The 12,925-nt window shown below is 38.8% G+C and overlaps 1 protein-coding gene across 3 annotated transcripts in view; it reads left to right on the top strand.

Annotated features, from left to right (window-relative positions):
* PRDM5 (PR/SET domain 5) overlaps positions 1 to 12,925 on the top strand; it is a 150,826-nt gene that overhangs the window by 103,340 nt on the left and 34,561 nt on the right. For all 3 annotated transcript variants that reach the window (XM_006153109.3, XM_006153108.3, XM_006153110.3), the window contains one exon: positions 10,769 to 10,854. In XM_006153109.3, the coding sequence (XP_006153171.1) occupies positions 10,769 to 10,854 (86 nt within the window). The remainder of the gene's footprint in view (positions 1 to 10,768; positions 10,855 to 12,925) is intronic.

Below are 12,925 nucleotides of genomic sequence, written 5' to 3'. Positions count from 1 at the left end.
AATAATAATTTTTTTAAAGTGAGTAAAGTTCACTTTCTTAATCTAGAAGAATTTATCTAAATGTATCTTCCCAAACCAAGTAAAATATCTAAAGTGGGGGGCCAGCAGATGGTGTAATAGTACTTCGCTGGACTCCTACATGGTCAACAGTGGTTCGAGTCCTGGACCCAGTGGCTTCAAATTCACACTGGGTGCGTGTGTGTAGTGCCTAAATCCTGAGAGGAGAATTGGAGGAGAAGGGATTGTGGGATGACCATCCCCCCTGGGAATGAGTTCTAGCTTTCTGTCTCTCTCTGTCTCTCCAGTGAGCATATGTGCCTATAGCAAAAATCTCTCAAAAAAAGGTCTAAAGTGGAAGTAAATTTTTAGTTTGATTGTGCTATACCAATACTTTGCCTTATGCATGATTCTAATGGATAGAACAGGAATTAACAGTTTCTCTTTTTACAAAAGACTAAGGGGTTCTTACAGTCCCAAATCTAACTCATATTAGTAGTGGCCTTTTTAAATTTAAAAAAAAAAAAAAAATCTAGGCCACCTTTGTGGCCTAGTGGTTAAGGCAGCTGGAACCCACATGGTTGACCTGCGATCCAAGTCTCAGACTCAGAGGCTGAGAAACATGGGAGGCACATGTGCATGCACGCCTGAACATCCTGACAGGGTAGGGAAATAGAGAAGGGATTGCTGCGTGACCTTCCCCACAGGCAGGCATGCTCCTTCTCCCTCTCTCTGTCTGTATCTGTCTGGCAAGCACGCGTGACCGCTGGCCAAATTTTAAAAATCTTTAACAATCCTGGGAATGATGCTTGAATGTTGTAGGATCTTATCAGATGCATGAGTGATATGACTGTATTGGCATGGATTGTTTCCTAAGAGATTCCCTTCGTTTCTTACTACTTTCTGTACAGTTTCTCCAATGAAGGAAGGCTATTCCCTAGTCAAAGGTGAAAGAACAACTAATATTCTGAAAAGAAACTTGACTGGATTTTATCTATCATGTAGATAAGTACTTAAAAAAGACTTAAAGAATACTATTAATTTTAATAGTCACATGGTTTTTACAGTAGTTTTAAAATATGACATTTTTCAGAGCTAGAATGTATTTATATTGTAAAATATGGACCTGGATTATATAGCTGATGGCTATGTACCATTCTGTGAACTATGGAGCTGGATTATATAGCTGATGGCTATGTACCATTGGCTTTCTTTACCATTGTATCCCCAGCAATTAGCGTAATTTAAGCAGGTCAGACAATCAGTACTGTCACTATTAGGTAGAGTTGGAAGAAGGCACAACTGTGGAGCAGAATGTCACTACGACAATTTCCTGGCTAACACCAAAACTTAGTTTCTGTTGTCTCAGAGTAGCCTCTTAACTACTTCGAAATGAAATGCATAAGCAGGATCAGATCGAGTATTTTAGGTGATAGCTGTGGGATAATGCATGTTCTGAAGAACACAAGGGAGATCTTCTTGCTTAGGAGTTGTCTAGAGAAAGTGAGGCTTTCAGGATGAAGTTCAATATGTATTGCAGAAGCAGAGAGCAGCAAAAATTAGAGCCAAACACAAGGAAACCAGCAGCAGCTCTCTCTACCTACTACTTGGTAAGGGCACTTACGGTTCTTGCTCATGCTGTGCAGTGATTGTAAGGAAGAAGCAAATCACTGGGAAGAGAAAACAGAGCGAGTTGTGAAGTGTGGCCCAGCCCCTGCTGTCTGCTGGCCTGGTCCTCAGAGTCATCGGGCATCTCTCTCTTCTTTGTATTTGGGGCTGTGTGGAGTTGGTGGGGTAAGGCCAAGTGTTCTTTCATTCCACATCAGTCATTGTGGAAGATGTCTTTGTGCCACACTGAAAATAAAACTTCCAGTTTGCTCTGCAGATTCTGTGTCAGTTTGCATGTAATTTGTGTATGAGAGGAGGGCAAATGGGGAAATAGGGAAAGTGTATTTTATCTGTATATCAGAACTAAAAGTGTGTAGGAATGCCTTGAGACCTTGCAATGTAAGTGAATTATGTTTGGCATAGTATATTTCTAAAAGGTAGGGACTTGTAGTGTTCAAATACATTGAAACATAGATTCCAGCCCAGAAAAGAACATCCCAATCAAGTAGATTTTATTTTTAAGTGTTGTGCCATAGGGCCACGTACCATGACTCAGATGAATGCATGTGCCCAAGAGTAAGTTAAAAGTAATAGTAATAAATTAAAAAAATAGTTGAATAAATAATTCTTTTTAAAAAAAGTTAGCCAGTTGGAATCTTCCAACATTTCCCAACTCATGCTACGGAATTGTGTTCTGTAGCATGAAAGGCAGCTTCCTTCATATGTATGCATTTTCTTAGAACAAGTTTTTTTTTTTTTTTTTTTTTTTCCTGGAGGGTGTATATGCTTGCCAGAGAGAGATAGAGAGAAAGGGAAAGTGAGAAAGCACCCCGCCACCTCCTCAGGGGGAATGATCATGCATAATTACCCTTCTCCACTTCTTCCTCCTTTCTGGATTTGATGCACAGGTGTACACAAGCCTGGCACTTTTTTTTCAAGCCACTGGGTCCAGGATTCAAACCTTGTAGTTGGCCATGTGGTATCCAGCTGCTTTAAGCACCACTCCGCTGGCTGGCCTTGTTTTTGTATTTCAACCTCTGTTTAATCAGACGTGTTCATGTTCTCTCGATACCCTGCTTGACCTTCTGTTTCCAGTGCCCTCATGGTTACCTGCTCATGAATGCTAGCAGTGGAATAGAGCTCCTCTGTGGAATGCAGACGTGGGGTTGCTGTCAGATAGGGCTAGTCTGAGCCCAGTGAGAGTGTACTCGGTGTGTTACCGTCATCGTCCATGAAGGTGGATGTTTCCTCTGTGCCTGGCAGGCAGCTCTGTAATTCATCATCCGGTTTTCTCTGTTAGAATGACAGAGATGGCACTTTGTGGGTCAGCTGAAATCGTAGAGCTCATTCTGGTGGTTTATAGCTTTTTAGGGTCAGTGAGAACTGTGTTAATTCAGCAAGGAAATCCACTGACTGTGACATGAATTCCAGCAGTTGTTCATAAATTATGAAAGAAATTCTAGGAACTGCTTTCTGGGTTTTAAAGCTCTAGGCCAAAGGTTAATTACTTGCCTACAGTCCCAGCCAAGCTTCCGTGTTCGTGGATAGTAGCTCTGTTGACCCTTCTGGCCTAAGCTTGCTCGCATACTGTTTCTGACCGTGCTAATAAATCACTCTCTAAAGAAATATTTAATTGTTTGGGTAAGTACCTGTGATCAGCTTAGAAAGAAAGAATCAGTATTGGATCACACTTAGATTTTAGCCACTGTTCTTTTTCTAAAGAAGTGACTTTATTCTTTTTACAATGGTTGTTCAGTTTTATAAAAACAGCTAGAAATAATTTAAAGTCATGGGTTGTCAGAAAAATCATGATGCACGTTTGCATAGAAAAATAAGTCCTGACTTTTCTGACGACCCAATAACTATAGGACAGTAATGACAACTGTTAGTAAACAAAAAGAGTAAGTGAACAAATTAGTTCAAAGGACTAAAGAAAATTTAAACATGTGTTTCACATTTTTATAAGAATTAAAGGACCTTCTTAGGCCAAGAGGGAATTTATTTTCTAAGGGGTTCATTAGTGGTATTAGGCCAAATGAAATGTCCTCCTACATATAACATTATTGAATGTAGAATCTGCATAGAAATCAATACTTTCCTCAGCACCATACTCCAAGTTTCAGGCTTTCCCCCAAGAAACTGTTTAATTGGAATTTCTTTACTCATAGGTAAAGTCTTGAACTCTGTGGTTTTGTTTAGTGTTATTCAATACTTGATAACTTCTGCTCAACAACCTCATCAACAGAACATACCATTTCTTCCTCTTCTTTTTTTCTGTGCTAAGCTCTTGTTCAGTTGATTGGAGGTTAGGGACAAGCATACCTAACAATGAGAGAGACCTGGGCAGGCAGTTGGCTTGGTGGTTAAGGGCATTGTATTACCACATGGCCGTCCAGTCCCAGACCTGGTGTCTTGCTTTCTCACTTTCTCTCTCTCTCTCTCTGATCAAAATTTTTTACTAAAGTAAATTAATAAATGAAGCTAAGTAAAATAATTCTTTAAAAAGGGACCAGCAGATAGCATAATGGCTACATTGCTGGACTCCCATGTAGTCGACTGTGGTTTGAGACCCGGACCCAATGGCTTACATTTATGCTGGGCACGTGTGCGTGTGTGCCCAAGATCCCAAGAAGAGAATGGAGGAGAAGGGATTGCAGTGGTGTGGCCATCCCCCCTGGGAGGTGATTTCTCACTTTCTGTCTCTCTCTGTCTTTCTGAAGAGTGCACATGCCCTATAGCAAAAACCTCTTTAAAAAACAAACAAAACAAAACAAAACAAAAAACAGAGACATTCACTTAGGCTTTTATTGGAAGCGTGATTATCTTTTTTGTTTTAAGAATATCAAAGTATCTTAGTTTTTAATTCACACATTATAGTGCTTATATCAAGATTTGTCATAGGTTGGAATGAGGGACACAGAAGGAAGAGTGATAGAGTGACACTGTCCTGGAATATAGTGTTATGAACAATCATCAAACGAGCTAATAATATAGTCACGGAGACTCTGACAAGATGGATTGTTCAAAATATACCGTAATTTAAAAATAACTTGTATTTTTATCTTGGCTTCAGTTTTTGATATACTGGGATTCTCTTCTCTTCTCTTCTCTTCTCTTCTCTTCTCTTCTCTTCTCTTCTCTTCTCTTTATAGGGTGCATGCACTTGCCAGAGAGGCAGAGAGGCAGAAAGTGAAAATTCACCCCCTAGGGGTGATGGTTACATACCTCCTGATTCATCCTTGCTTGCAGTACTCACAGGAAATGCATCTGTGTGCAAGCACATGAGATTCAACTGCCTGATCACTCCGCAAACACTGCTCACAAACCAAGTTAATAAATACTGGATTAAATAATATTTCTGGGGCCAGCTGGTGGTGTGTAGGTTAAGGCAACAGGATCTCACATCGCTGAAAGTGTGGTTCAAGTCCCAGACTTGAGAAACACTCCAGGTGCATATGCAAGTGTGACCAGATTCCTGAAGGGAGACTGGTGGGACCTGCTCCACAAAATACATTTTTTTGGGGGAGGGTACTGTGGATTAAAAATAAATGTAAAAATAAACACACAAAGATGTGAAAATATAGCGAAGCATGGATCAGTTGGGCCAGACTTCTCTAATGAAAAACTAAGGACTGGAACCAGTCTCAGGTTTATTCTTTTAAAGGGCAGAAAATGGGGGAGGAGGAAATAGAATGCAAAGCCAGTTGCTATTGGATGTAAATCATCTGAAGATGCAAAAACAACTGGTGCCATGTAATTTCTCTGATCTCTTTGGGGCAAAATTTGATAAACACATGTGTATTCCTTTAACCTGATACTGCTCTAGGGTATACACAATAATAGGCAGTTAGTATTTTCATATGCAAATGCTTTGATAGCCATGCAAATGAAGATCAAGGAAGTGTGTTTCTGCATGCCTCTGTAGAGGCATGTTTGCTCAGACTAGCCAATCTCCACAGGAGACTGAAGAAGGGATCATGGCATGGTCATCCTTCCAGGGGAATGATTTCTCACTTTCTCTGTCTTTCTCTCTCTCTCTGGTTAGCTCATGCACTCTATAACAAACAAAAATAAGTAAATAAAGTAAAATAAAATAAAACTTCTGGTAGAAATTCCTAAAAATTAAAAACTCGTAGGTGAAAGGATTAACGGTCTTCCCACCAAAGTCTGACTGTTTACCAACAAACCAACCAGTTAATTAAAGACACTATTTCTTATCTTACATTGTCCCTGTTGTAGCAGTGTGCAACACTTGGGAAACAGTTGTTAAGAAAAAAACAGAACTTTTCAAACTGCTAGCAGCAGGACTGTTTGGATCTCTCTAGGGTTTGAGAAATAGTCCCCTTTGCTGCTTGCACTTACTGTGGGGCTTCATGAAAGGACCTGCTTTCCTCCCGCAAGTCACATAATGGGGTTATGTAAATATGGTCAAAGCCAGAGGATCCCGAGAAGGAGGGGACCTTTACCTCCTCTTCCTTGCTAAGCGTACTTTTCAATTTCTCACTAACATTTGTCTTTGTGTGTTCTACATCTCCTATTCTATACGTCTTTTTGCACCAACAAGACTTGCGTTTTTGCTTTGCCTTCAGTCAGTCTGGCTCCTAATCAATACAGACTAGAGTCAGTGAGCAGCACATGACTTTCTTTTAGTCCCTTCTTGTTGAACTTCCTTGACTTGGCACCTCTTTGAAAATGAAGGAGAGATACTGAACTTTAAAATTCTTAAGGAAAGGGGACCCGCAGATGGCATAATGTTTTTTTCACTGGACTCCCACATGGTCAATTGCTGTTCAAGTCCTAGACTCGGTGGCTTAAAACTTATGGCAGGCGTGTGTGCATGTGTGCCCAAGATCTCAAGAGGGGAATGAAGGAGAAGGGATTATGGCATGACCATCCCCCCCTGGGGGGGGTGTGATTTTTTTACTATTTGTCTCTCTGCCTCTCTCTCTCTATGGTGTACACATACACCCTATAACAAAAATCTCTCTCAAAAAAAAAATTTCTCAAGGAAAAAGTTTCATCCTTTACATTTTTGTAGCTCGGTTGAACCTAGCATTTAAAATAAAGCCTCAATTTGTTCTGATTCAGGTGGTATTAGTTGTGAGAAGTGACAGTCCCCTTACTTGATTTCTACTTTTATTGCCTGCTGACATACAATTGTAGACTCTTTAGACTTTTAGAAGTGGAATATTGCAGTAAATATTCAAGGTGTAAATGTCAAGTTCAGGTTTTTGTTGTCTTTCTTTCTTAAGTGTTGTCCTCAGGTTTAACTTCTTCAGATCAAGTGAGATTCCTAAGGGTTTGATTAATGGGAGAACTCCAAGAGTAACAAAGTTGGGTTCAGTGAGGTTTCATGGCTCTTTTCATTGCAGGGAAAAAAGAAGTATTTCAATTCACAGAAAGGTGCCAAGAGTGAACTTGAGCTTCTCCCATTTGTCAGTGTAGCATTTCACCTCTCTCTGCGGTGTACTTCCAATTTATTAGATGTGCCATGAGTTGAAGGGATTGGAATGGTGGACTTGGAAAAGTGATGGGTGGTGCTTTCACAATTATAGTTTTTGGGTTTAATTTTCATTGAGAATGATTCAATTTGCTGTTTTGAAAAATATCCTTAGTTCACAAAAGGAAAAGAAATCAGTCCCTTGATATTTGTGAAAAACAAATGTAAAGTTCTTCTAGAAGAATTCCCATATAATACATATAAAGTTCAATCATGTGGAACCAGCTCAGAGAATTTGTCATGAAAATACACTTTGGATGTTTGCTTTTCCATGTGAAAGTGTTGCCATCTCCAAACGGGTTATTCAAAATAAAAATTTAAACTACAGATCCAAAATCTTTAAATGTTATTTCTTTTAATTATTTAAACGTTACTTAATCTGGAGTCATTTAAAATTAATGAGCTTGATTTTATTCCATTTTAAATATCTTTTTTTTTCTCTGTGTGTACATCTTTTTATCTTTAGAAAGAATTATGGGAGTTCTCTGGAGTATACATAGCCTTTTTGAAATATATTAAATGACAAAATAGAAGTGAAAATTATTAAAATGCTTTATAAAAGAGTCTAATTTTATTTTAATCTAAGTATCTTCAAACTTGTATATTTGAATTACATATTAAGCTTTCCTGCTTGTTTATAAAATCATTTACAGTACAGGCTCACATTGGCAGTTGGCAGTGTATCTACTTCTTAAAAATTATAGTGAAAGGGGATCAAGGGATGGTGTGGTGGTTAAGGTGCTGAACACTCCCACATGGCCAACTGTGGTTTGAATCCTGGACCTGCTGGCTTGCTTTCTCACTTTCTCTCTCTCTCTCTCTGTCTGTCTGGTCTAATTAAAAATAAATGAATGAATAAATAAAGTTAAATAAATAATCCTTAAAAATTATGGTGAAATATATATGTAATATATGTAATTTATCATCTTAGCCATTTTGTGCATTTATTAGTCTTCAGAGTTTATCATGATCATTATTACTGAACCTATTCATTCAGTGTGTTTGGTAGTGATATATAAAAATTTGATCTCTGAGCCTTTGGAGATATCATCTTAAGAAAACTGGTCAAGAGCAACTACAGACTAAACTTTTCTCTTCCTTTCCACATAGAATGTTTTCAAAGACTGACCACATAATAGGTCATAGAAGAAGCCTATATAAATTTCAAAGTATAGAAACTAAATCTGGTATCTTCTCTGACCACAACCGAACTAAACTTGAGATAAGCTACAGAAAGAGCCCTCGAAAATACATAAAAACATGGAAATTAAACAACCTATTCCTGAAAGACTTTCAAACTATTGAAGAAGTTAAGATTGAAATCAAAAGATTCACTGAAACTAGCGATAACTTGTTTGGGGCTTAGCCATCCTTGGGTAAGGTGCACCATGCTTCAACCAGAAGCTCCTCTCTTTACCATTAGCTGCTTTTGTAGGACCATGACTAATTCTGGGGAGTCCTTTCCTAAACAACTCCCCCTCACACACACACAATTCAAATACTTTCAACCTATATCCATCTCAGGTGTGCCAGAACTAAGAATTTGAGACACTAATTTCAAGCCCTGTAAGCTAAAATACTTCTAGTTCAAAAATAAAGAGCTATAAAAAGCGACTTCGATAATGTTTAATGTTAAGTTGGCACTAAGGACTGCCTTCATTCCTTTCTTTTGTCTTTCCTAATGACTAACCAAATCCTTCACTGGCCTGCTTTCCCACCCCATAGATCTTTCTTAAGCCTATTTCTTTGTTTTATTTTTTTCCATATAATTTACCAGCATCTGAAATTATCTTATGTATTTCTCTAACTTTTTCTTGGGTTTCTCATTACACTAATAGAATTGAAGAGACAGTGATTTTGTGAATCTATCTGCAACTGCATCCCCAAAGCCTAGGATAGTAACTAGAAGATGGTATATGCTCTAAAATGATCTATGTTTTGAATAAACAAATTAGCTTCATGGAGTCCCCACTCTGTGGCACCTTTTAAAAACAATGTAAAAATCAACCTTTGATAGTTAACCATCATGTTTCTGTTTGTTCCTTGATATATTCAAGGAAAACACCGTGGATTTTAATGTTATTTAGTGACAGAACATAATTTAAAGAAATAAACAGACGGGGTTAGTTGATGGCATAGCAGTTACATTGTTAGAGTTCCACAGAGCTGAATGTGGTTCGAGTACTGGACCTGGTGGCGTAAAACTCATGCTGGGCAAATGTGCGTGAATGACCAAGATTCCAGGAGGAGAGAGGAGGAGAAGGAATTGCAGTGTGGCCAACCCCCTGAGGGGGGTGATTTCTTACTTTCCCCTTCACAAAATTTAATCTCAGGAGGAATCTAAGCATGCTCTTTTATCAAACTCTATACTTATTTAGAATGGACATTAGCTCAAAATCACAATTGTGTTTACTCTTTCATTTAACAGTGTACTTATAAGGCAGGATACAAGGCACCAGTGGCCCTGATTTAAATATTGATAAAAGATCTGCCTTTGGCAAATGTAAAACTTCTGTCTTTCCCCTTTGAGCCAGGCCTGGTGGACATAGGTGTGTCTAGAGATGGCAGTTCAGCAGAGATCCAAAATTAAGATAAGTTCATGTAATTAATGTTTGGTTAAAACAAGATTCTTCTTTCCTAGATGTTAGTAAGCCTGTGTTCTGCTGGTATAAAAAGTCCCAACTTCCTATAATCACAACTTTTATAAGGTCAAGAAACCAACTTGGTTGACCTAGTGCAAAGGTTGTCATAATTTTGTCATTTTACAGGATAATTTTAAAAATATGTATATGCTTGCTTGTCTTAGAAAATGTCTTACCTAGGGACCAGCAGTTAGCGTAATGGCTATGTCTCTGGGCTCCCATGTAGTCGACCGTGGTTCGTGTCCCGGACCCAGTGACTTAAACTCATGCCAGGCTCATGTGCGTGCGTGCCCAAGATCCCAAGGGGAGAATGGAGAAGAAGGGATTGCGGCGTGGCCATTTCCCCTGGGGGGTGATTTCTCGCTTTCTGTCTTTGTCTCTCTCTGTCTGTCTGGCGAGCGCACACACCCTATAGCAAAAACCTCTCCAAAGAAAAAAAAAAAGAAAAGAAAAAAAAGAAAATATCTTACCTATTTTTCAAATAATAACCTCTAGGTGAGAAGTGCTTGGTTACATGAGAAAGTATGACTCCATTGTTATTTAGTTTAACTATTGTTGGTTATGTGTAACATATACCATTTGTAGGAAACTATTTTGAAGCTAATAGCTCTAAGATAGATTTATTTACATTATGCCACTTATTTTTCAAAGCAGGCAAACAAAGTACTAATGGACCAATTAGATAAAGATCCCTGTAATAAGTAGTATGGTGATAAAACACATTGATTAATGTAAAGTATTTTTAACAAATTCTTAAAATGAAGTTGGGCCCAAGTGGCAAGCCTCCTGGGGGCAGGTGTTATTCCTGAATGGTGGACGTGCTGTGGGCCCACAGGAGGGGCAGGCAGCAGGCCCATGGTCTCCTGCACAGCCCATAGCTCCATCTGGCCACTGGGCCTGGAGCTCCTTGAAGTAGCGCAGGGCAGAAGAGGGTCCCAGGACTTGCGTGTATGAGGAGGGACAGCACAGGGCTTGCTCGCCATGTCACTTTTTCTAACACGGAGTCTTCCTTTATTTGTAGGTGAGCGTCCCTATCAATGTCCCTACTGTGAAAAAGGCTTCAGTAAAAATGATGGGCTGAAGATGCACATCCGTACTCACACCAGGGTAAGAGAATGTTGTCTCGTTCATATTGGTGATAAAAGCCATACTTAGTTTAAAAGAAATGGATTTAACTTTACATGAGAATGCAACCATGATGCACCTGATATTAGATAATGAGATGTTTGTGTTTATGATGAACATTTAAGGATAATTTTTTTTCAAAGGCCAAACAATGAAGGGAAAAAAAAAAAAAACACAGAAAACAAAAATCTAACCACTCTCCCCCCAAAAAATACCCAGTTTTAAAATTGTGTATCAGTTTTCAGGAGTTATAAATGACAGACTGTCAGATGAATACATTTTTACCTTTTATACAATTTTAAGTTTGTTTATTTATATTTTCCATGAGCGAGATAGAGAAAAGGAAGGCAGCAACCTCAATGGGGTGTTGACATTGTGATCCACTGCCAGCTTCAACTGGCCCTGGATCCCGGGCACACAGATGCCTGCTCTACTCAGAGATGTTTGGGGGCATGAACCGGGAACCATCTTGTGGGTCAGCCTCTCAGAGTATCATGTTTTATCACTACACCATCATCTGGCCTCCTAGATGTTAACATTTTAATACTAGCAAATATGAAGGTATTTTATTTGAGTGTGTGTATTACATGCATATGTTGAAAAACCATCTCATGAAGCTCTATAATGATGAAATGTAAATAAGAAAAAAATTAAAAAAAACTTACAAATAATTTCAAAACTTTTTGCACCAAAATAAACTTGTACTTTAATTACAAAAAAAAAAAAAAAAGAAAAAAAGAATTATTCAGCCAGTAGAAGCACCAACTACTCATTACTCGGCACTAAGCACTTGAGAGTATGAATAAATAAATAGTTGTGAATGAACCCAACGAAAAGGAAATCTGAGGATTTTTGTCTTATAGAACACTCACCAATAATAAGAACATTCTTGAAGAGAGAAGCGAGTCCGTCCGCCCTGGGCATTGAGTCACATTTGATAGGTACAAGCATATGTTGTAAAGCAAGTATGTTTTTGAGTAAGAGGGTGCAGATAGGGAGAGTGGGAAAACCAAGTGGCGCTCACTGCTTACGAGACGCGTCTAGAGCTGTGTTTATTGTTTCCTGAGGACATCCTCTGTTCCTCCCTGTCAGCACTTCTCACTGGGCCAGCGTCTTTCTGAGTATACCCTTTAGATCGAGCATCTGTCTCACGCACTTACAGACAGAATGCGGGCAGCTCACCCTCCATCAGATACATTTCTTAGCTCAACGTTGAGTTGAGGGCATAATCAGACAATCTGAACTTTCCATGTGGAAAGTTGATGCTTTATATAGCTGTTCTTGTTTCCACTCTACCTTTTCCTGTGTTCTCTTTCACATAGTTCTTTTTCAGCCTGGCCTTTCCAAAGTACTTATGGTCCATATATAAATTATGTATTTTTTCATGTGTTAGGAGATATGCCCAAATAATTCCCTTAAGGGCACTTCTAATTTAGAGCGCTCCTGGATTTTACGTTTTACTTTAGCTATCAAATAAAAACTCGAGAGAAAACACATCATAATAACATCCTCCCCGGTATAATAATATTCTAGCCTTCCACTTCAGTCCCGTAGCACAGAAGAGATACTCTCTGAGGTCCTGTGAAGAAAATACTTACCTTTGTTTTCGTGATGTGTGAGAAGTGGTTTCTCCACTCATTAACACAAATCCACAGCAGTCTTCCCATACTCATAGAAATGTTAGGAATTAGTACTTAAAACTACTTCAAGGGGCCAGCAAATGGTGTACTGGTTATGTCACTAGACTCCCATGTAGTTGACCATAGTTCAAGTTCTGGACCTGGTGGCTTAAAATTCATGCCAGGCATGTATGCATGTGTGCTCGAGATCCTGAGAGGAGAATTGAGAAGGGATTGGGCATGGCCATCCCTCCTGGAGAGTGATTTCTCACTTTCTGTCTCTCTGTCTCTGTCTCTCTGGCGAGCGCAAACACCCTATAGCAAAAATCTCTTTAAAAAATAATAATAAATAAAATAAAATAAATAATTATTTAAAAAATAAATTAGTAAGAGGTGTTTCTGTCTGGCTATGTCTTCATTTCCAATGGCTGTGG

The sequence above is a fragment of the Tupaia chinensis genome, unplaced genomic scaffold, assembly GCF_000334495.1.
Source record: "Tupaia chinensis unplaced genomic scaffold, TupChi_1.0 Scaffold000362_1, whole genome shotgun sequence".
Taxonomy (NCBI): Eukaryota; Metazoa; Chordata; class Mammalia; order Scandentia; family Tupaiidae; genus Tupaia; species Tupaia belangeri.
Note: the sequence above shows the minus strand (reverse complement) of the source record. Positions and strands in the feature narration are given on the sequence as shown.